Genomic DNA, 23,391 nt, shown 5'->3' on the forward strand with positions numbered 1-23,391 from the left:
GTATCTAGTCGGGATATACGATACTTAGATATACAAGAGCAAGACGAGTTCTGATTGGTCACCGCAATGATGAGTCATCAGCTCTTGATCTTTCTCTTTTCTCCCTTTCCTTTATTTCCATCCTATTCTATATCTATACCTATATCTATATCTATATCTATATCTCTGCTCAATATCTCTGATGCGCTTGTATCCAGGCCTTTGGATCGCAGTGCCAAGTCATTTGTTTGTCAGCTATGGATCATGGCCAGAATGTGTTGAACCAACAGCCTGCGCCTGACTGCCCTTCAAAGTTCGACGATAAGATAACATCTGAAGATTGGCCCAGATCTCAGTTCAAAATTGGAATTCCCAAATAATGATCACCCATTGTTTGACTTTGACTCCCAAGATGAAGTCTGGGCATTTATGCCAGTGATCGACAATTGCAGTTTCAACAAGTCCCCCCAGGCATTCACCGCGACAGATCATAGATACCAAGATGCCACTCATCAACTAAATCTTCAGCCTCTGGCAGAATCAACTTTCAACAATGTCTCTCAGTGGCTCGATGGTGCTTACTCTCCACCCGAGCCATGCGCCTACTGCCATCGACATCGTTTGCAGTGCCTCATCATTCGCACCACGCCCGCTAATCCCAATCCTGTAACGTCATGCTCAAGCTGCGTTGCTCTCTTCAGGGAGTGCAGCTTGGCTCACTGAGAGAAACGCCAGGCGTCGCGATTTGAGACCGTATCTCCCGTCTTTAGTAACCTTCATGGACTAGCAGAGGATGTGGATGAGGTGGTAAGTAATTGATGTCCGGTCCGGAATTCATCTGATTTTATGTGTAGGGTATCCAAGTGGAAGAGAATGCAAAAGCAATGGAGCCCGATAATGACCGCAGAGAGTCCAAACAACTCCTCAGGAAGGGTGCGAGAACGTTGAAGGCGTGGTTCTATCAGCATCAGGAATATCCCTATCCCAACGAGGCTGAAAAGGAAGAGCTTTCAAAGGAGACTGGGCTCTCCGTGAAACGAGTGTCAACTTGGTTTGCAAACGCTCGGCGACGCCAGAAACAGAAACAGAAATCTGCAGCTCCACCAACCGAAATTTTCCGATTCGGTTCACCTATGCCTTCTATGACTCCTATGGAGCGGTGGCAGGCGACCCCTCCAGAAGATGAAGCAGTTCCCCAATCTACCATCGAGAAAGCGATTCCAACTAATGGGTCTGGGCCTTGCATGAGCACATTTTCAAACAGCTTCAACGACTTTGATTATCTTCTAGATTTGGATGACGATTCATCTCATTTAGATTCGTCTGCAGCGAGTCTCGGAGGTAAATATTCAGAAGCATCCTCTGATAGCTTTTCATCAGCTTGGAGTCATCACTCTTCGGGTGACAATGGCCTGTCGTTTTCATCTCTGCCCAAGCGTCCACGACCAAGGCCAAAGCGAGGACGGCGCAAAAGTACATCTGAGGGTGCATACCAATGTACATTTTGCACGCAGTCGTTCAATAAGAAGAATGACTGGTGCCGACATGAGAAAAGTGTACATATATCACTTGAATCGTGGATATGCTCCCCCGACCTTCAGGATCTCCAGCCTTCGGCACCTGCACTAGCAGAATGCAAATTCTGCGACACCAAAGGTCCATCTCGAACTCACTGGGAAACGCACGACTTCAATGTCTGCGCCGATACACCCATCGCCGAGCGATCATTTACACGGAAAGATTACCTCTGGCAACATCTGAAAAAATTCCACGCTTGCACAAAACTCCCGGTGGCAAAACTTGAAGATTGGCGCTGTCAAGGCAATAACATAACTAGTCGATGCGGTTTCTGCGAAACAACTTTTCCAACGTGGTCTACACGAATGGATCATTTAGCAGGACACTTCAAGCAAGGCGCACGAATGTCGCAGTGGACGGGGGACTGGGGCATGGAGCCAGCTGTCATGGCTCGTCTGCGGAATGCAGTTCTACCTGCTGAAAGATCCTTTATAGTCTTCCCAGATTGAGCTTGATAGGTACCGTTGAGTGCTGTCACTGCGCGTTCTATTCGTCCGTCTCTTTCGACACTGGATAAATGCTCATATGGCTATAAACTAACCAAGTTATCTCATTCCGCATATAACGGGATGGTTCAGCTTTTGATACCTGAGAGGCCACCTGAGGGCGTGAACATGCCCATCAATCAGTCCATCAACTAAAGTCGTCATCATCGTCGAGTATAACGCGGGGGTTTTTAGCCGGTTCTCGGAAGTTTGTTGACGATTATATTAAATAGTGAACGTAATGAATGGTTAGTTTCGACAGGCATTCAAATATAGACGTAGCCTTCTGAATCTCTCTTGGGAAATCGAGAGAAATACCCAGTCTTACTGCAGGCGACAAGCCTGTGGACTCTGAATTCTTGGCTTTTGGTGCGAATAGTAGGTAAGATCTAAGAACTTGCCAGTGTGAAAATAGCTGCCCTCGATTAGCGACATTTCTCCTTGACAACCGAAGCTGCTAAACGCACCTTTTATGGCGACAATTACCATTTCCTTCATGGATGCTACTGTCCACACAAGTTGATCTAGGATCCTTTCTGCCATCATTGCCATGGATTCGATTACTTTTCACTCTCTGTAGCGTTGATCAAGTAGAGTTCAGATGTTATGTTATGAAGGAACGGTGAATGTAGTCAAAGGGTTAGGCCTAGAGCAGCAACATGTGGTAATCAAGCTTCAAAGTTTATATTAGCATGATTGGCGAGGACAAGCCAATTCACCACATCATTAGATATCATACAAAAATGTTCAAGATCGACAACCACGGCCCTTCAACGCCGAGATAAAGAAAACACTACAGCCTCCAACGACAATAGTAATAACATGCAACCTTCAATAAACCGTGCACGTCGAATCCATCCTCAAGAGAAGGCCTTGGTAGGCCAACTGAAATTTAAAGACCAATGAAGCAGACTCCAAAAACAGCAAAGAGCATAAGCAATGCCATATCAATAAATGACCTGGCGCCTTTAGCTGTCATCAGAGGGGTCCTTGTGGCCGATGACGCTGCTGCTACAGCAGCACTAGCACTGGCTGCATTGCTAGCGGAGCTCACTGACTTAGTAGTAGAATTAGCTGAGCTCACGGTGGCATTGGCTGAGGCGAGGGCGAGGGATTTGAATGCACTGAAATTCTGGGTTTCATTTGTTGGTCTTCGTGTGGCATTAGTATTACCCAAACAACAGAGGCAAAGAAGGAGACAGAGAGACATACGCATTTACGGCAAAAACCATGCCCTTTGCGCAATGTCCGGTCTGGCTGCAATGAGCATAGATAGGCTTCGTATCATTTACCACGATTGAAAAGACAGGTATGCTGTTATTATTAACAGGCATAAAGCCCGATGAGAAGCCAGTCACATTTGTCGTGTCAGTGTCAATAGCATCGCAAGGAGAGGCGAAAGTAGATTGAACGACAGAGTGATTCTAGAGTTGGAAGCCTTTGTTAGAGCTACTCTGCGCATCTTGTTCCCAGATCACATGAAAAGAGGACGTACTTTTGTACGGAATTGGAATTGAATTATTTCTCCTGCTTTCGCCTGAATATTATCTGGCGAAAAGGTAAGTGACGAGTTTAGTCCCACTTGAACGACATGGATTGTAGCATTGTTCGAGGATAGAGCCATAGCTGCTGAGCAGAGCAGTAAGACTGAAGGAAAAATAATAGAGAACTGCATTTTGGACAATGATCGTAGTTTTCCAATATATATATATAACCGCTGTGTAGGTAATCGACCGGCGATTTCTACTGGTGGGGAGAGTAGTAGAAGAAGAGAAAGAATAGATGCTAAGCAGAATTTTGAAATGGGAGTTCCTATTTTAGATAAATGAAAGATACTCATATATACGGCATTAAAAGCCATAACGTCCCTAGATATAGCAGGAATTTTATTGACCCCCAACATTTTTGGAACGCAACACGCTCCAGAAAGATGTTGCATACTGAGAGAATGTCCCAAATTCTGTTCCACTGTCGCGCACGATACGAAGCACAGTTGGGTTGGCGAAATTTCCCTTTTGGGCAACTCGAGACACATTGGGGCAGCAAACAGGGGCTGTTGCAAGGTTTGAAATTTGTCTCAGCATTAACACCCATACGAAATACGTAACAAGTTCTCAATATACTTAACAAGTAAAACCTGGCTTCTCCATGGTTCTACAAATTGTCAGAGATGAACAACAATAGAATCCTTCATCGTTAACCATCTTGTGATTCAACAAGGTGACGTGGAAAGGCCTACACATCAAGTGTATCAACATTCCAAGCATGCAGTAATCATCAAACAAATAACATTCAAAAGACATTGGTATCTTGCATAACGCCCATCTCGTAACAGTCATTTACACGGTCATTCCCTTAAAAGTCAAGTATCATTTGCGGTGCCAATTTCTCCAGATCTTCAACCTACGAATGCACATGTCAGCACTCATTCTCGCAGTCTACCTTGTAGCCAAAAAGATCCTCTAGAAAAATAACTAAATAATATATGCGCAACATACCTCAAGAAACCCATCCATCACCGACCTCCCGGCTCCATCTCCATTCGCGGCATTACCCTCCGCTCTCTCATAAGCAGCTCGAGCCAGTGCCTCCCTGACAAATATATCGATATACTTTGCAACGACATCATTTGCATCCTTCGCAATCTTCGTCTTCGGATTCTGGAAGTGATGATGTAAAAGCCTCGTCAAGAGTTTTGGTGGTATCCCTGGTTCGCCAGACTCGATATCACGTGGCCTGTCATTTGTGACAATCTCTGCAAGTATGTAATCGGGTTCCTCAAGCGGGGAGCCGCTTCTACTCGTCGAAGGGCTCTCATCGTCGTTGTTGCGGACAAGGTTGCTTTCGTTGCCATCATCGTCGTCCGATGCGGGTTCGGAGCCAGATGAGAGAGATTGAGCCTTTCTTTTCCTCGATTTTGTCGTTCTGGCTTCTATAGTGCTAGTAGTAGTAGGTTTTCGGACAGACTTTGTCTTGGACGTCGATGCTGTAGAAGAAGATATCTTTTTGCTGGATGTTGTTTTGGACGAGCCTTCTATACCAGTAGACTGCCGTCGCGGGGGCTTGAAGGGCAAGCGATTGCGCTTCGCCTGGGCCGCATCCAGGCCATTGTTGACGGGCATATTGAGAGGGACGATTCACTCGGTGTCTTCTGCTAAAGCAAACAGAAAATGGAATTGCGTCTGGGTTGCTGCGACCAAGTTCTGGTTAGACGCGTGACCCGCGTTTTGCTGGATGGGGCTAGTAGCATTTAGGCCTTGTTTGGATTAGCGTCAGTTCGACTGGTTCCACTCCAGTTTGAATTTATGGCGTCAGTTGAACATTTGGAGCGAAAATAACTTCTGGAATGATAGGTTTAGGTGTTACTCGCCCAGTTGTCGTTAATACTTCCTTCTTCCATTGCCGTCGTCAATAAGAGTGACCGCAGCGGGGTGTACCGAACCGCGTCGGATCGCGTGTCAGAGCTTGCGACAAACAGCACACAATCTACCAGACGAGACGCATTCTATGATGATATAGCTTGTCAAGATGAACGATGCAGTCACATCTTTGCTGACTGAGCACTTCAGTTATACGCCGTTGGTGAGTAGATCGATGTTCTCACGGCGCGGGAACAGGGACGGAGATCGATTAACAGCACTTTTCTGTTCTAGTCACTCATCGACGACATCATTAATTCAATCAATAACCTCATCTATCAAGCAATATCGAGTCTCGAGAACGGCCTCCTCAATACTCCTCCTGAACGACTCGGGTTTGGCCATGCCGACAACGCGTCATCATCAATACCAGACACCGATGCCGACGGCAATATTGAGTATCCGGAAGCAAGGCTAGAAATTGAAAATGGACTGCATCAGCTCGAGACATTATTCGAATCATCGGTAGACAAGTCATTTGATAAACTCGAGATTTATGTTCTGAGAAATATCTTCACTGTGCCTGACGATCTTGTGAACTATATGAAACTGGGGCATTATGAGGTACGTCTACTCTGTAGCCATCGCCTTCATCGTCGTGTATCAGCGGCTAATGACTCAGAAAAATGGCAATTAGAATTTGTCATTTTCTAATCAAGATGCCAACGCCCCGACGCCGGAGTCAATAAACTTGCAGCGAAAGAAACTCAGAGAGACGCGCAAACTTCAGCAAGCGCTTCAGAACGAATGCTCACAAAACGATGCTGTAATCGCGCAGTTACGGGGTATACTCTCAATGGCGCAAGACAAGCCGGACTCGAATGCACCAGCAACCTCGGGGGGACTTCCAAATCTATCCTTCTTAACATCCCACCCCACTGCAAGTATGCTCCGCGTCGGCCAGAATAATTCGCTGACAACCAACACGGACTTTGTCTTATCGCAACTCCCTGCCCTGCATGCTGTGACGGAGAAATTACGAGCGAAGTTATCGACACTACCAAACACAATCCCCGCAGGTACCAAGAAGCGCAACGAAAGACAGGAATATATTGATAGTAGAATCAAAATACATCTTGAGCGCGCCGGTGAACCAGTTCTGGGTGATGGCAACACTGTGATTGCTGGGAGGAAAATCTCCAGCGCCGAAGCCCAGGCGCTTGAAGCGGTGGGGGGTATTCTTAATGATGAGAAATTATGAATGTTCGCACAAGGGGTTGGAACAGATTGTTATACCTCCCATTTTCATTAGTCAGGAGTACGGTACGGAGGATCAAGCGATGGCGTTTTGGGAGGGGGAGTATCTTAAATTGAATGATCGAATGAATTGACTTGAAATAAGTCCGGCGGTGTCGAGTTTGTCTATTATTTGTGGAAGTATTTCCGTCTGACTTATATGTCAATCCTTGAGCAACGCAGATGGAAGACATACGAGTTTCATGTTGCTGCACGTCAATTGCCTAGTAACATTTAGAGTGTAGTGATTACAGTGACACCACGAAGCCCAAGTCAGCCAGTATATCTATCCAAATAATGTGATACTGACAGAGTATACGAATGAAGAGTGTGATAGACCCATCGTGTATCGCGCACGATGATTGGTCCAGACCTGCATAAATGCATGGATCAATACCGCGCCGACCTTGTCGTATTAGGCTAGTGTGAGCTAAAGTAAGAATAAGGCTCAAAGCTCCAACTATAAATAACCAGCCAATGGCGATTGTGTCTCGCTCTTCGAACTTCTTCACGAGAAGCCCCGGCGCTTACATGCATCTGAGGCTTAAAAAGCTCATCCAATAAACAGGCCAGCTGCTTATTCCAGGGCCAGTCTCTCTACAAGCCCCCGGGCCATTGTCTACTTTTTTTGGTCGTTGTACGCAGGTACTAAGTGCGGAGTATCTCGATCTTGATGCCAAATTTAGCCCTACTTCGATCTAATTCGATGCCACCATTTTGCAGTTCTTCGCTTGGAGGCTGACAATAGTATGGATGAGTCTACGGTAGTGACGCTATTGGAAGATGCTAATGCCTACCTAGGTGAGTTTGAGTCACACTGCTTAGATGCGTATGATACAACCATGTACTGAGTCTGCGTTCTTATAATTAGATGACATTTCCTCTTTGATTGCATTTGTTATTTTCTCTTGCTCTCTTTGTCTTGATTTTATTTTGTTTTCATATTCTCCATTTCGTTTGTTTTACTCGAGTTTTGCTCTGGGAAGCAAACTTCAGTTCTCTTTTTATTTTAATTGATACTTTCCTTCTTTTTTACCTTCTGAGAAGATTTTAATTACATTCATTATTTTCTATCAGTCTTTCTCTTCACTATAATCCCTTTTGCGAAATATGGCTTCTGTATCCTCTGTCTCCGTGACTATCTCTCACCCGTCCAGCGCCTCCGACGTACAAGAGGCGGCATATCTTTCTCGAGCTCGCACCCTGCACTGGATACGCATGGGTCTTGCCATAACAATCCTTGGTGCTGCAACCGGAGTTGTGGGTTCCGAGGGCGAGTCTCTTAGTTACTACAACGTGACCAAGTCTTATTCGCGCGTTGGTTTGTCGCTGTGGCCTCTGAATCTAGACATTCGTGGCACATATGCTCTGCTAGCTTGCGGCGCTGTCATTCTTTTTCAGGCCATTATCTACATTACTATGGCATTTTTCCCTTCTGTTTGTGCATCCATTGGTCCTCGTATCAAAATTGTTTGGATGCTTACTTCGTTACTATCATCAAAATAGCCGTATCCTCGCACCCGACTTCTCAACTTACTTTCCTCCGCCGTTGGCCTATGCAGTCTGATTATCGCCATTGTTGGCGTAGCCTTCTCCATCTACTTGCCTTCAGCCAAGTATCCCGACGGGTACACAGTCGGAGAGACAATCCACAGCTGGACCTGCAAATGGGACTCCTTGAACGGTGTAAATGGCACCAACGCAAATGGCAAACCGCTGACTGCGCCGAGTCACTTCTCGCGTATCTGCACCGATTCTGAGGCCGGCTTCGTCTTGATGGGACTGCTTGTTGGATTGGAGGTCCTCATGGGCGCTGCTGGTGCCGCTGGTTTTTTGCTCGACCTGACTGTAAGCAGGCAGCGCAAGCTGTCCAATGCCGAGGCGGGAGAATTTGTTATGGAGACAAAGCACTGAAGTTGTGGGCTATAGATTTTGCATGTCATATGCTAGTGTCTATATATCAGCTCACTTTTGCGTTTGCCTTTTGAGGCAAAATCGTTTGGTTATTGCTCTCTCTTTAAGTTTTGTGGCAAGGACAAGTCGTTTTTCTGATGCTGGAGTTTGCATGTGAAGGAATCCGGTCGTTGACGTTATTTGATATTTCCATTGACGGATAAGTGCATTGTAAATGATGTTATCAGTTTCCAAAAAGACGTTTCATTTGATTTAGCTTTCATTTAAGCCCTTCAGAAGTAAAATTCTACTCAATTCACAGGCTGCAAGTGAATATTTAAGTCCGGTTTTACCCACAACTCAAAGTTCTCCTGTCCCTCCATCCAGTTCTTACTGCGTTCATCAATTCGCATATCGAACTCCCATACCAACCTCGTGAGTATCAACCTCATCTCTGCATAGGCCAGGCTCCTGCCAATGCAGTTCCTCTGTCCTATGAGGAACGCATTTACAGCATCGACATGATCACCTGCATACCTTGATTTCTCGTCTCCTTTATTGTAGAAGCGGTCGGGGTCGAAGTAGAAAGGATCAGTAAAGAGTCGTTCGTCATGATACATGGGCCACTGCCATATCCCCACGCGTGTGCCTCCTGAAACCAACCATCCAGCAATCTCATGGTCACCTGGAGGCACGAGACGCGGTGAAGAGACGGCGTCGGGTGGATAGCAGCCAAGAGCCTCATCCAAAATAGCGAGCATGTAGGAAAGGCCATTCACGATGGTGAGAGTAATCTCCTCCCTACTTTGGAATCGGCCTTCGCACCTCATTCACCAATTTTCGTAGCATATCCTCGTGCATTGCAAGCAGGTACACCGTTCCCGTGAGTAATGTCGCCGTAGTCTCGCTCTAATCAGTCACGCATATTGACACTCTGAGGCCTCCCTGAGGAATCGACGCTATTCTCTCGAAGTCTCCGCATAAGGAGATCAACGTAGCCTCCGATGAGTCCCTCCTGGGCTCTCATTGCCATTTCGCTGAACCCCCCGCTGAGTCGCTTCCTGAGCTCATGGTGGGCGTCGTCTGAAGAGCTAATAATGGATGGTGGTTGATCGTTGTAAGGGTTGTAAAATGCTATGTCGGGCGATAGGCCTTTATGCTTACCGTGAGAGAAGATATCACGCCATGCTTGAGGATCGGTGGATGGGAGCTCATTGGGCGCGATGCGAACTACCGGGCCATGATGCGTGTGGATTTCCTTGATGTGGTAGACAAGGCGGCCATGGGATAGGTGGTATAGCTTGGGGAGGACGGTGGCTCTATTGAGCAGAGGACCGGGAAAATTGCGCAAGCATAATCCGGTTTAGAAATATTACTCATGCCATAGATCTTAACGTCTGGGAAGGTTGACTTAAGTTCCTTGATAACATCAGAGTGAGGCCTGACCGTCCTCTGTAAGTTGGTCCAGCGTCTGGGTCCACGTGTCGACATCTAGGCCAAACTCGGAGGCGACAGTGCTGTAGCATTCTTTGCGGGACGACCGACCGCACTCGTATTCATACCATGTTGGCGAGTCAAAGATGTTCTTAATATGTCTGAGCTTGAGAGGGCTCACAAAGGCTGCATTACCATACGAGAGGAGGACCCCGTTCAGGTCGAGAACAATTGCTTTGTAGGGAGACCTGGTAACGTAAGTTAAGTTTGGATCAACTTGCAAAAGTGGTCTGTATAACAAAAGTATAGGGTCTGAATGCTAGATAATAAGGGCTTTTGCTAGAATGAATAACAGTATATACACCAGAGGATTTATCGGTTATAGGGATTTGGCTTGTCAAACAACTGATACGTTGCGATCACACTTCATCGGACATTTGACAAGTCTCACCAATCGCGCTTATCATACTAGACCAGAGCCACCGACTAGCAAAGAACAAATTGCTACATATCTTTAGGGGTTCATGGAATTGGAAGAGTAGCAACATTTGCTAGCTAGAAGATGAGTAAGATGTTCTACGTACTACATGCCGAAATAGAGTTCCTATTTTCTATTAAGGGTTAAGTATACGAAAGGTAGCTTCAAGCGCCCCCTCTCGTATCAGTTCCACTTCCTTAATATAAGGATTATACCGATCCTTCACTGTTGCATCTCTTCTAGTGACGAGAGGTCTCTATTGTCAAATTGGGGATAGCAAGCATTTGATCCAACATCTCCATACCTAGGTAGGTAAAATATCGCATTCCGTCATCTGATTCAGTGACACCCTAAAGAGAGTCAGAGAAGTAGCTATATATATTATCTGAATATGTTTTGACTTAGAGAACTACTAAACATGGTGTACGGAGTAATGTTGCCAAGTTTGCTGAATGCTCACAGTTCGCCCGAGGTGGTGGAACCAAAAAGCCCTAAATGTCCTAAAATGGTAATTGATGTTCCATTCCCGCTCAGTACGAATAGCACACTGACATTGTGCCTGGGAGTAGGATGGAGCTTATGACCGTTCAGCAAAACCACTCTGTAATTAATGGTTACGCCACTCCGTATTTGCGTACTCGTAGTTTCTAGCCCCCACTATATCGGCGTCGTGGTTGTCCCTGTAGAAAAAATAGTCCAATTCTTTATGAATTTTTAAGGTTCTTATTAAAGCATCAGCCTGTAGTGAGAAGCTCCTATGGATCTCGATAGATAATAGATGAAGACAAATCCTAAGTTAGTTCAGTATACAGGTGCTGACGTGAGACCTCTATACCCCAGGCGTGCAGAAGGATTATGGTGGATCTTCTTGTTGGATGTTGGAGGTAACGTAGTATTGTTACCCGGCGATAAGACATGTTGGTTATTCAATGATTCACATGGACTTTATCAGAGATATGATGAATATATTGAAACTTTTTAAGGGCTGACAGTGGAGTCAATCCTCATGTCATCGAACGCAAGGCGAAACCCTTGACAACAACACTTGATAAATGAATATACCTAACTCAGCTCCCTTCTGCAGCTCCATCCCATAAGCTGCGTACATCTCATCATATCTTTCTTCTCAGCTGCACCCCCGTCAATTATAGATCCGCCAGATTCATCCACTCTCCCCGTCAGTCTGGTCCCCATTTCTCCCATCCGATCCGACTATCGCACCGATGCTGAGATATCAACATGGCTTACCAATCGCCACACCGTAACCTCCGACAAGAACATTTGGGCCTTTTGGCACTCCGGGTTTCTCTCAATGCTACCTTGGTGTCGTCGTAACATTATCAATTGGGTCCGTCGTCTCGGCCCAGATTGGACAGTGCACGTGGTTGACTGTGTGCCCGGCTCGGAAACCAACGTCCGTCACTTTATTCCTGACAAGTATCTCCCGGGGGCGTTCCTGCATGGCACCATGGACGGGCCAAGCGTAGGCCGCACTCAGGCGACATAGTAAGTCTCCCACTTTATGGCTTCACGGAGGTATCTGGCTCGATGCTGGAACGCTCCTGTTCCGCCATGTCGAGGACGTTTGCTGGCGGCAAATAGAGGACCCAAGCACCCCCTACGAAATGGCTGGGTTCGTGCTAAGCCTGCGTCCGGACGAGGATGCCATGATTAACGGCTTCATTGCCGCCAAGAGGAATAATCCTTTCATCAAGCGCTGGCACGACATCTACACCGCCATGTGGATAGGGGGCGTCACCAACGCAAACGGATTCCACAAGCACCCTCTTCTGCGACATCTGCCGCTTCTAAACCCCCCGTTGAGCAAGAGTAATCTGAAGCTTGACGTGACTATGGAGCCCTTCACTGACTACCTCGCCCACTTTGTAGCTTTTGAACGGCTGCGAAAACTCATTGACCCGAGTGACGGCTTTGACGGGCTCGAGTATTATCGTAAGCATATACTCTTCGCGAAGGCCATGGAGGAATCATTTAGTGTATAGCCAAAGACAAAATGGTCTGGCCCACTACAGTTTGCCTACCTGGCAACGTGTAGAACTGGAGAACCTTCCGACGAGGCGAAATGGCCGAGGACGTTTGCAGAGTATCTGAGATGGGGAAGCGTCCATCTGGATCAGACGAGGCAAATGGTCACTTATAAGATAGATAACAGCAAGGAGAAAGTGTATCACGTTGGAGTGCTTGAGCCTGCGGCGTAAGGCTCTGATCAAGATATCAGTCTGAGATATAATCTATGTGTGTTGTCGATAAATATCAAATAGACAGACATATGGAATAAACATCGAATGCAAAACTCAATTATTATTGGCTGCGGGTGTATACTAGGATTATGTATTCTACTAACCATATCTGGCTAGTGCTTACTCTTGGGCACTTGCTACACTCATCGTACCCCCGCACTCAATGGCAACAAAACACACCTCGTCTTATCCTCACGATCATCTCGGTCGGGTCTGGACATCTCACAACTGCGGGTGTATCGAAAGTCCAGAGAACACTGTTTAATCAGACACCATGAGCGGCTTCCGCGGGGTGATGAAGGAGGGATGGCATCCCAAAGGCAAACAGGGCGGCAAAGAAAGCTGGCGAGGTGACTTCAAAGGCATCAATCAAGTGGTGAGTTGTGTCCCCTAAACAGCTATGTTTCTATACTGACAATTTACTATCAGGCCGGCTGGGTAGGAAAGGGCAGAGATCCCAATGCAGAAGAACGATCGGAACACGTCTCACGACCCTTGTCGTCGCTGAAGGATCCATCGTCTTTTGGACCACCACCAAAGCGCGTAGGTGCCGGCGCACCGGCAGGCGTATCCCCTAGAGCAACACCTGGACCTCCCCGACGTGGTCTCGGAGCTCCTTTAGCACCGGAAGAGATGCCCCAACGACCCGATGAACCCGAGGAACAGGAAGACGAGGCTGCGGCAGCGCCTGCGCCCCCGCCTTTACCATACCGTGTAAATCGAACTGGGATCAGCACAGAAGGTCTTCCTCCGCCTCCCGTCCGGCGTACAGATTCTCCTATAGATTCTACGGCGTCTTCACAATCTAGACCTAATCTTCCTCCTCGCTTACCTGCTCGAAATATGACCTCAAATTCACCTTCGCCGCCCCCACCGCCATACTCAGAAACAGATAGTTCAATCCAGATGAACCAGGACTCGGTGTCGCGCCTGCAAAATGCTGGTGTGTCTGTTCCTGAGCTCGGAATTGGCCGAGGAGACAGCGAACAGTCCACCACAGCTCAAAGGGGAATGAGCAATCAAGTGAATGAGCTTCAATCCCGCTTCGCAAAAATGTCGACGCCGGGATCTCAAAGTCTCCAGAGTGCTCCAAGTCCCGATGAACGTCCTTCGACCACGGCACCATCTGCTCCACGGACAGGATACGATGCACATAATACAACAGCATCGAGGACGGCACCACAACCTCCGAACAACCTACGACAGCGCAGCAATGAGCATATTGAAACCGGGAAACAGAAGCTTGCAGCCTTCAATCAGAAACACCGCATCACGGAGCGCATCCATGCATACTTTGAAGAACAACCGGCAGAAGCATCTAGTCAACAAGCGCAGAGCGTGGCACCGCCTCCGCCCCCGCATCCCAACCTGAGCAGGCAAAATTCCAACATCGATGTGGAGGTTCTGAGTAGACGAAAAGCGCCGCCTCCCCCGCCTCCTGCCAAGAAGAGCTCCTTGAAGTCGAATCCAGTGAGCAACAATAGTTCTAGTAGGAGCAGTATTAACGACGGCCGCACGCCCCCTCCTCTGCCTCTGGGAACCAAGCCCCGATGAGCTGTGACTAGTAGACCAATCTCATATGAACACTGGATGGATATCATAAATCTTGTTCTACATTCTGTTGGGCTGAGGCCATATGTAATTGTTCATATTGCCGCCGTTTGTCGAATCGATGATTATCGATAACGTCCGAGAGCGTTTCTGTTTTGTTGGGGGGCGCCCGTTTCCGCCGTTACGCCGTTACGCCGTTACGCGCCCCGGAATAAAATACGCGGGCGCTCACGTGACCTGCCAGTTGCGGGCGCTGGATCGCGTGAGGATGACGTCTCGACTCTGACTCGATCCTGCTTGCGACGTTTCTTTCCCTGGGCCGACGATAAGCACAACTACTTGACTCTGAATTATGCATGCAAACATGGATAATCTTGCACAGTGCGCAGTGCACAGAACAAGCCGAGGTTCCTCCCTTTTCCCAACAAATGCCCTCGGCGGATCCACTCTGACGACAGTGTGTATTTGCAATACGGCCCATAATTACACGAGTGACCGCGCATGCCAAAAAAAATATAATGTTGAGTCTCTCATTCTCCCTTCCTCACACTTTCGTCTTCTCCAGAAATCATTTTTCGCCGCTGACAGCAGCTCTAAGTCTCTGCAAAAATGATCGATTCATCGTACTACGGCCAGTCAGGCCCGTCGGTGGGCTTCAGACTCCCGCCGTCTTCTTTCTTCCAATTGCCCGGCTCGCTGCCAATGAGCCTTGCGCCTCCAGTGAATGAGCGCTCCCTCTCGCAGCCATTCCAGATTTCACCAGACCTCTACGCGAAACTCCTCGATTACCGAGTACCACTCACAATTGGAAGCGTCTACGCGACCACCGTTATTCTCCTCAACCGAGTCAACAAGTCTCGCGGATACAAGCCCTGGGCCATTAGCAAGACCAGTTGGTTCAAACTCCTGGTTATCTTGCACAATGTCTTTCTCGCAGTCTACTCCGCATGGACATGCGTGGGTACGTGGCGGACAATGCGCAGCACAATCCCTCGCTTTAACAACGAATTTGGTGCCGCTGGTGTCATCGATGGTTTCTGCAGGGTTGCCGGTCCTCGTGGTCTGGGAAATGGTGCCTCGTACAATTCAACAAGTGACCAGTGGTTCATGCCTAATCCTGAATATAAATTAGCCGACAATGGTCTCCCAGATCCCACTGATGTGGGACGTTTGTGGAATCAAGGTCTTGCCTATTACGGGTGGATCTTCTATTTGTCCAAGTTCTACGAAGTTATCGACACCGCAATCATCTTAGCCAAGGGCAAGAGGAGCTCCACACTGCAAACCTACCACCACACCGGTGCCATGCTGTGCATGTGGGCGGGTATTCGCTACATGGGACAACCGATCTGGATCTTCGTTTTGGTCAATTCGTTTATCCATGCGATGATGTACAGTTATTACACACTCACCGCGCTGCACATCCGTGTCCCCAACGCAATCAAGCGTTCACTCACGACAATGCAGATCACGCAGTTTGTCTTTGGCACATTCTCCGCCAGCTCATACATGTTTGTGCGATACACGATCCCTGTTACCGCCTCTCAGTCTGTGTTCTGGGACCATGTCACCAAGTCGATCCCGGCTGCTGCATCGGCTGCCGAATCTGGAATTGCCGCTGCTACTGCTTCCGCAGGTCTGGTTCCATGGTTAAAGAAAATCGCATTCCGTGCTGCCGGTGCTGAAGGCATTGCCGAGAACGTGCTCAATGCCCAGGGACAGCATTTTGGTGCAGATGCTCTGAATGCTGCACGGTTCTCCCAGACACAGCAAGAACGACTGTCTGAAAATGCCGTTTTCTACAAATCCATTGACTGTGTGGACAACAGTGGTCAAGCGTTTGCCATCTGGTTGAACGTCTTGTATCTCCTCCCGCTAACCTATCTTTTCGCCCGCTTCTTTGTCAAGTCCTACCTTCGCCGCATGGAGCCTGTTGAGAGACAAAAGCCTTCGACCCAAATCCAACAAGTGGAGCAAGCCGGTCTCGATGCGCTAAAGGGAGTCCGTAGGGAGATTCGTAAGGCTGCTCTAGAGCAAAATGGTGATGGTGGTGACACTTCGGCAACAGACGAGGAATTTTCGAATGATAGATTGAAGCCGCTTAGCTCAATCACAAAGAAGGCTGCAGCTAAACACTGAGCCAACGACTTCGAGGCTATTGCACCTTGCCAAGTTCAATAAATTTGACGTGTTACCATGCGCTCACATATACTCGATGTGCCTTTTCTATTTTCCTTCTCAAAAAAAACGGTGTTATGTTCATTTAATCTACTTCCGAACGCAGACTTGTTGACACATGTTTGCTTTTCACGTTACTGGCGCTTGTTGGGGGGTGGGTTATGGACCGGTCGATTTCGACAGCGTTCTGTCAATTCTGTTACTAACTTGTACATATATGGGACTTTCTTATCATAATAGCAACTCCATCCATTAAATTCGTGCTTCGTATTGTATTATGTGTGGTGAAGTTGTGGGTCTCCATGGATACTTTGATTGGTGCATTTCCTGCGGGTAGGCTTGCCCTATCTATACTGGCAGCGGGGCCGTGACGTTGATCTGGATCAGAATCACTGGAGGCGCCCTCTCCGGGGACGCACTGCCGGAACGAAAGTAAATCCGAGGCAATCACGGGACTGTCATCACGTGATGTCCCGATTAGGCCATTTTCTACCTCGACGTCCAGGCACCGCAGCGCTCCCTAGCTCGTTCGCTGGGTGGGGTCATGTGCACGCGGCAGACATTTTTACCCTCCATTTCATTCCGGCATTGATCAAGAAATATACATCGTATTGCCTGCTGGGCTCAGTGAGGTGGATGTGATTATTGCGAGAGGTCTGAGTATGGGAGCAATACAATACTTGTACTACAGCGGGAGGAACTACAGGCTGCACCGTAGCAGCAAGACCCGCTGAAGCTGATCCGGTGCTGATCCTGAGCTGAGAATTTTGGTTGTCGAGGGCAAAAGCAACATTGGCATACCTGCCATCGCTGTGCTTGTTCTCTTCTTCGCAAGTCTGATGCCAAGTAACATAGACAACATGCTTTACAAGACGAACAAGGAGGAGCAGCTCGGAGATAGAGAACTTTGTCGTTCCATCTGGAGGCGGCTCATCCACGAATTTTATGATGTATAGCCGAGCACAACAATCTGATATTGACTCCTGGAACACACCTGGCTGGTCGCCTGACGATATGTTGCAGAATAATCTGCTAACTAAGCATCTAGATGGAGACATACCATGGGCTCGGAGCCAAAGATACACATGGTCATGATGGTCCAACTCACGTACCCGAGTGGAACTTATCGTGGTACTACATCAAAAAGCAATTTCGTTGCAGCAGTGGAGATGGTTGGATGGCCGATATCTAGGCAATGCGTGACATCAATCACAGAGTGCACAGCGTAGAGGCACTCGGAATCGCAGACCTGAGATTCTGCTCCTAAATGTTGCTGCAAATACTAATAATACCGTTCTGGCTGTAGGCGAAAGGACGGCTGATCTCTTTATACAAGAGCTTGGTATGCAAGAAGTAAAATTATTTTCTTCCTTTGCCCATTGAAATGCCTACCCCACATGAACAAGGAAAAGGTAAGACATCTCTAAGCCCCTTGCCTGTGGATTTAGGTTATAACCGTTGATTGACTTTGCCCCAAAAAAAAGAAAAAGAAGAAGAGTATAAAGCGTCTCCTGCGTCTAGCCATGGACAAGAACTCTTACAGGCACCAATTGATTGATAGAACACAATTATCATAACATGAATAGCTACCAATGTATATGAAGTAGGTCGCGGTTAACTTTATAGCCCACAAATAGCCGAAGAAAGCCGAGCAACTAACCACATATCGACTAGTTTATACTCGAGATAATATCGATCCATTATCCAATCAGCTTAACTCAACCCTTATCTCCACTTTTGTCTCAAGGGCCTCGACTCGCCGCGGCCCGCGGCCCATCCCAGCAACCCTAACCTAATTTACTCTAGTCTAATTTGACATCAGTGGCGCATCTAACTATTTGAATTTGACATGCTTATGCAAATGTAGGGCAGATAACTACGAGCTATTGAATGTTTCTGTGTTATGGGAACTCAGCAGTCAAATTCAAAATTCAATGCCTAACGCTCTGTTGCAAGAAAAAATAAACTCATCAACAACCACAAAATATTGAAAGAAAAGAGGTTAGAGAGGAACGGCTATCTGACTTTACAAGATCCAAGCCGCGGAGACGATAATTATAAAAGGAGAGACACAGAGAAAATGATACATGGGAAAGGAAGAAAATGAACAGTAGAGTCTCTCCGAAAGCGGACGAAGAACCAATGACAAATGACAACGCTCCAAAATGTAAGGAAACTAGTTACATAGATATGACCACAAGAGTGCGGAAGAGTTCAGTGGCTTGCAGGGACAAAACAATTCATGTTGCGATTTGAGAAGTGACTGTATTCGGATTGAATAGCAAAGGGAGGAAAAGGAAAAAAAAAAAATCATTAATGCCGCGGCCGCCCAAAACACCGATGATCATAGAATCACCACGGACAGCTCAAGGAGAATCGCCGAGTAGAAAACAGATCGGCGAAAGTGCTGAAAGAACGTAATGATTTATAACTGGAAGTCGCTGGCGTAGAGAAACAATTCGATTCGCTCATGTCCAAGTAATCGATCGCAATTTATGGAGTAAAGAATTGAAATTTACAAATCGGTCTAAGGATCCGAACAATATATCAGTCGGGGTTCTTCTCAACAAGCCTTCCCATCTGTTAAATGTAAGGGACGATAAAAAGATAATGTTCCGAAAGCGACGCTGTTATGCTAAACGCGAATCGAAATGCCACTAGAGAAAATGCGTGTAGATCTTCGATGTCTCGTGAACTTCCATTTCCTAAATAAGTTTGTTAGTATCTTCGCACACAATCAGACCAACCGATTTGCTTACCATTTTCAATGTGTTCAGTTCCTCCTTGATTTGTTGCGCCAGCAATGGAGTCAATTTGTTGCAAGTCGCGGTATCTCCACGTCGGTCGTACTCACCACTAGGCCACGTCTCATGGAATTGGATGCGTGGGCTAAAGACAATGCTCTTAGCAACCACTGGTTGCGGCGTAATTGGAACGCTTTTTGATTCGGATGCGTATTTTCCCTGCGTTAAGAAATAGTCCTCGCCTTCTATCTTTACTGTATCCGTTCGTCGGTGACCACCACGGTGCGATTGTTCTTCAGGTGTGCTAGGGGCGCTGGAGTTGGGGGATTCGGGCAGAGTTGGAGGGGCCAAATCGTTCGGCTTTCCGACAGGAGAGGCGCTTCCTGAGTCTGCAAGACAATTGATTGTTAGAGCGTTGATAGGGGGGAAATAAAAGAAATAAAAAAAAAATTATATTCGTCACAGATGAAAAAGAGCATTGCACTCACGTTTTAAGATCCCCTTTTTCACAGCGGCTAACACTTCAGCACGCTCTCGCTCTCCGCCAACAATGCTTTTGCGTGAGCTGCTAGTGTCGTGCAAATTGTGCTCCACTACTACTGCAGAAGCTTTGGACTTGTCTTTTGTCGTCTGGATCTTCGGGAAAACAGTGCCACCTCCGCTTTGTTCGCGAGGGTCAGGATTTGCGGTAACTATCTTGCGTTCAGCTTCGATATTAACTACCGACACCTGAGGAGCAGAGGGTTCAACAACTATTGGTTCGGAATTCATGCTATGGATCGACTTTGGGCGGAAAAGACCAACAAGAGACCGTGTGGACTTCTTCATACCCCTGCCCATCTTCCGTAGCATAATAGACGCAGAGGATGCTGTCGAGGATATAGAAAGATTGTCTGTGGAGCCTAATTGATGGGAATAGATACTATTACCCAGTCCATTGGCTTCTTGCTGTGCAGCAATAGCAGCTTGCTCCGGATCCAGTTCTTCGCTGGAAATTTCCGGTTGATCTCCATCTAGTCTACCCAGGGCGTTCTGGGCTGAAACCTTGCGAAGCTCGGCGGCACTCCCAAACGAGAAAGCCCTCCGCAGACGTGACTTGCCCGGCTTTCGACCACTCGCCTTGCTGATTTCGGCTAAACGCTGTGCGGCGGGACTATTTGGTGGCTGGGTCGTAGCTTGAGAAGCAGGAGATGGGGGCGATGGTGAGGGACTGCTTGTCACTTGGTTAGATAGCGGAGAAGACTGGTGAGACGGATTTGTTGAGAATTTCGAGTCAATGCTTGTAGGAGCCAGACTTTTAGGCTCGGCGTGACGAGTTTCTACCGGGATGTTTCTCTCCGATTGTGAAGATGCAGGTCGAGACAGCTCTGGGGTTGTAAATTTCAGATCTGGCAGCGGCGCGAATAGGGGAGAAGTATCCAACGGTGATTCCTGTGAGAAGGCATCCATATTTGCCCAGCTACGACGTCTATATCGCTTGGCAATCTCGGGGCTCGGCTGTTTCGCAAGTCGGCTGTCATCTGCACTGGGTGTTCTGCCATGTACAACCACTGAAGGCCGTGAGGGTTGGGGAAGAGTTACTGTCGTCGCAGATAGGTCGTAAGAGGAAGAGCGAGCCGGTATCGGCGCAGCGGGTTGAGCAGTGGATGGAGTATTATCTTCGGTGGTGCGCTTTCCTCGTCGATAGCGGTCAGGCAATGGCTTTGTTGTCGTCGAGGACGAGGGTGAAGTTGAGGGAGAGTGTGAGGAAATAGACGATGGGATGGAAGTAGATAAGTTGAGATGAGGAGAGGTGGTTGACAAAGGTCGAGGGGTCATGTCTGTTGTTCGCCGTCGAGAGGAAAGAATGCTATCATCTTGTGATATGTAGGAAGGTCGAGAAGAAGAATTAGAAGACGCAGAAGACGATACAGAGCCAGCTGCAAAGTGATGGGAGTGTTGGGGAACACTATTCTGCGTGGTAGATGTGGATGAAGGGAGGCTGTCTCGTCGACCCTGGGACCAGGACATCTGGCGTTGCTGTTGAGAATTCGCGGTCCCAGCCAGCAGACCTGGGGTGCTAGTAAAAGCGTAAGGAGCAACCGAGTTCCTGCTGGCGGCGGCGGAAGTGTTCACGCCATTGTAGGAATTGAACGACATGGCGTGTCTACGGCCCACGTGAGTCTGGGAAACCTGGGACGCCGAAACAAAAGAATTCTGACCGGATGTTGATGATGCTGGACGACTTTGAAGTAGCGTTACAGTACCGTTCTGTTGAGGAATTGTCTGAACCAATGCTGCCATGGTGGCTCTTCTCACACAAACTAAACACGATCTTTGCACGTCGCTCCCACTCTTTTGGTTATCGACAATCGAATGTGAGAGTGTTGTCGCCAATACTTCAGGGGGATAAGGCTTATAACAAATCTTCCCTCTCTTAGTTCTCAAACTTTTTCCCGTCTCGCTCCCTAATTGATTGTGATTGTTTTCCAGGCGAGTGATCAAACGAATGAATTGACGGGAGGCAGCAGAAAGAAGGAATTATAGACGATGCCTGATCAGTCGGAGTAAGTCAGCAGCCAATGACGACGAGTTGAAGACAAAACCAGAAGGAAAGGGAATCTGCGAAGATGGAATCGATGCCAGGAGGACACAGAAGGATAGAATGGTATGCAATTTGTTTTCTGTTTTAAGAAGAAAAGAAGGACAGAACAGGACAGGTGGTAGGTAGGCTACCTACCCAACTTGCTAGGAACAAGGTGCACGGTCGGCAAGAACAGGAAATGCAAAAAGACAAACGTCCGTAGTTTTGCAACAAAGCCAATATCGACGAAGCAATCGGTATTTGATGGAATGCACGAAATGGAAATCACAGCAGTTGAGGACCGACTGGCTGACTCACTGGTAAGGTATTCGGGGTGGAAGTTGGAAGAAAGAAGTTTGTTGTCGACAAGGGCCATGGAAACACGTAAGGTTTCCGGAGGCAAGCGTCCAAAGGAGATTCAAGCCATGTACGCGAAACAAGGAGTCCACCAAGGCGAGACAAAACGGACAACGAAGCGAAGTAAAAGAAAAGAAAAGAAAAGAACCGAAAGAAGAAGGAGAATATAAGATAACCAGATCCGAGTGAAGTATTGAGGCAATGTCTGCTGCTTCTGATGGTGATGGTGATGGTGATGGTGATGATGATGGCATGCACAGACGAAGTGGGCCGTTTCCTCTCTGTCTCTGTGTCTCTCTCTCCGTGGAAAATGTCAACAGCAGAGGAGAGAAACGAGAACGAGAAGAAGGGGAATGGGGAGGAGGAAGGAGGGAGGGAGGGGGGAGGGATTAGAAGGGAAGAGAGGGCAAAAAAATAGAAGAGGGAAAAAAAAAAAAAAGAAAAACAGCGAGGTGAGGTTAAACAAAAGAGCGAGGACACAGCGAGAGATAGACAGAGGAGGAGAGGGAGGAGAGACAGCGAGCGAAGGAAAGAGCCAGGGGAGCGCCAGGAGTGGCCAGGGCCGGCGCGGGAGTGGGGTAGCCCGTGGTTGGTTAGACTGACTGACGCTTGCTTGCCTCGCGTATACGACGTCGTAAGGTGCTGGCACGGCCGGCGAGAAGATACACGCCGTAACTACTACATAAACATACTCCGCACATGTCTTTCACTGCGTAGACTCGCAAGAACCGCTGCGCTTCAACGAGCGTGATTCCATCCGGCCAGTCGACCACAGCACCGTGAAAGACACGCGCGATGCCCGATGCAGCCTAGCGCGAGCGTCCCTAGTGCTAGCGGGACGTGCGGGCTTTCCAATGGGGTTAGTGCCAAACAACAGCTCTTAGTCCTATTATTTATTGTCTGCCCCGAATCCCGTGATTGTCGCCAGAGATACTCGGTAGGCTACACCTCTCGTCTTCTGTGCATTGCGAGACTCGCTCCAGGTGGGTGGCCTAGAGACTGGAGGAGTGAGTGCGACGGAGTCCCCGGAGAAACGTGATCGGCGTGATTGGTGCTGCTGGGCGGAAAAGCCGCCCAGCGCCAATCAGAGGCATCGAAACAGACGCTGCACAGTGCACACGCCAAAGACTTAGTCGAGGGCTAATAGATTAACAGAACCCTTTGCGACTCTCCGGCCCTGCACGACATTCGTTTCATACGCCAAATCAAAAAAAGCCTCTATATTTTGTTTCTCG

General features: G+C 47.8%; 9 protein-coding genes across 9 annotated transcripts; 5 read left to right on the top strand and 4 right to left on the bottom strand.

The window, feature by feature from the left end:
• Positions 1-532: 532 nt before the first annotated feature.
• On the top strand, positions 533-2,006 carry UA08_08710 (hypothetical protein; the record flags this gene model as incomplete). Its single annotated transcript, XM_020263604.1, has 3 exons — positions 533-598; positions 715-786; positions 834-2,006. The coding sequence occupies 3 exons, from the start codon at positions 533-535 to the stop codon at positions 2,004-2,006; spliced, it is 1,311 nt and encodes a 436-aa protein (XP_020116158.1).
• A 2,391-nt stretch (positions 2,007-4,397) lies between these two features.
• UA08_08711 (hypothetical protein) lies at positions 4,398-5,164 on the bottom strand (the record flags this gene model as incomplete). The annotated part of the gene is made up of 2 exons (XM_020263605.1): positions 4,398-4,445; positions 4,541-5,164. The coding sequence occupies 2 exons, from the start codon at positions 5,162-5,164 to the stop codon at positions 4,398-4,400; spliced, it is 672 nt and encodes a 223-aa protein (XP_020116157.1).
• A 406-nt stretch (positions 5,165-5,570) lies between these two features.
• Positions 5,571-6,662, top strand: UA08_08712 (hypothetical protein; the record flags this gene model as incomplete). The annotated part of the gene is made up of 3 exons (XM_020263606.1): positions 5,571-5,624; positions 5,696-6,025; positions 6,099-6,662. 3 exons carry the CDS (start codon positions 5,571-5,573, stop codon positions 6,660-6,662), a joined length of 948 nt encoding a protein of 315 aa, XP_020116156.1.
• Positions 6,663-7,807: 1,145 nt separating this feature from the next.
• On the top strand, positions 7,808-8,611 carry UA08_08713 (hypothetical protein; the record flags this gene model as incomplete). Its single annotated transcript, XM_020263607.1, has 2 exons — positions 7,808-8,134; positions 8,204-8,611. 2 exons carry the CDS (start codon positions 7,808-7,810, stop codon positions 8,609-8,611), a joined length of 735 nt encoding a protein of 244 aa, XP_020116155.1.
• Positions 8,612-8,992: 381 nt separating this feature from the next.
• UA08_08714 (hypothetical protein) lies at positions 8,993-9,351 on the bottom strand (the record flags this gene model as incomplete). Its single annotated transcript, XM_020263608.1, has 2 exons — positions 8,993-9,083; positions 9,128-9,351. The coding sequence occupies 2 exons, from the start codon at positions 9,349-9,351 to the stop codon at positions 8,993-8,995; spliced, it is 315 nt and encodes a 104-aa protein (XP_020116154.1).
• Positions 9,352-9,503: 152 nt separating this feature from the next.
• Positions 9,504-10,461, bottom strand: UA08_08715 (hypothetical protein; the record flags this gene model as incomplete). Its single annotated transcript, XM_020263610.1, has 4 exons — positions 9,504-9,907; positions 9,967-9,987; positions 10,037-10,272; positions 10,448-10,461. The coding sequence occupies 4 exons, from the start codon at positions 10,459-10,461 to the stop codon at positions 9,504-9,506; spliced, it is 675 nt and encodes a 224-aa protein (XP_020116153.1).
• Positions 10,462-12,127: 1,666 nt separating this feature from the next.
• UA08_08716 (hypothetical protein) lies at positions 12,128-14,317 on the top strand (the record flags this gene model as incomplete). The annotated part of the gene is made up of 3 exons (XM_020263611.1): positions 12,128-12,455; positions 13,033-13,139; positions 13,193-14,317. 3 exons carry the CDS (start codon positions 12,128-12,130, stop codon positions 14,315-14,317), a joined length of 1,560 nt encoding a protein of 519 aa, XP_020116152.1.
• A 606-nt stretch (positions 14,318-14,923) lies between these two features.
• Positions 14,924-16,453, top strand: UA08_08717 (hypothetical protein; the record flags this gene model as incomplete). The annotated part of the gene is made up of 1 exon (XM_020263612.1): positions 14,924-16,453. The coding sequence occupies one exon, from the start codon at positions 14,924-14,926 to the stop codon at positions 16,451-16,453; it is 1,530 nt and encodes a 509-aa protein (XP_020116151.1).
• Positions 16,454-19,149: 2,696 nt separating this feature from the next.
• Positions 19,150-21,519, bottom strand: UA08_08718 (hypothetical protein; the record flags this gene model as incomplete). Its single annotated transcript, XM_020263613.1, has 3 exons — positions 19,150-19,197; positions 19,252-19,625; positions 19,725-21,519. 3 exons carry the CDS (start codon positions 21,517-21,519, stop codon positions 19,150-19,152), a joined length of 2,217 nt encoding a protein of 738 aa, XP_020116150.1.
• Between the last annotated feature and the right edge of the window lie 1,872 nt (positions 21,520-23,391).

This window comes from Talaromyces atroroseus (assembly GCF_001907595.1).
Source record: "Talaromyces atroroseus strain IBT 11181 chromosome Unknown scaffold_15, whole genome shotgun sequence".
NCBI lineage: Eukaryota > Fungi > Ascomycota > Eurotiomycetes > Eurotiales > Trichocomaceae > Talaromyces > Talaromyces atroroseus.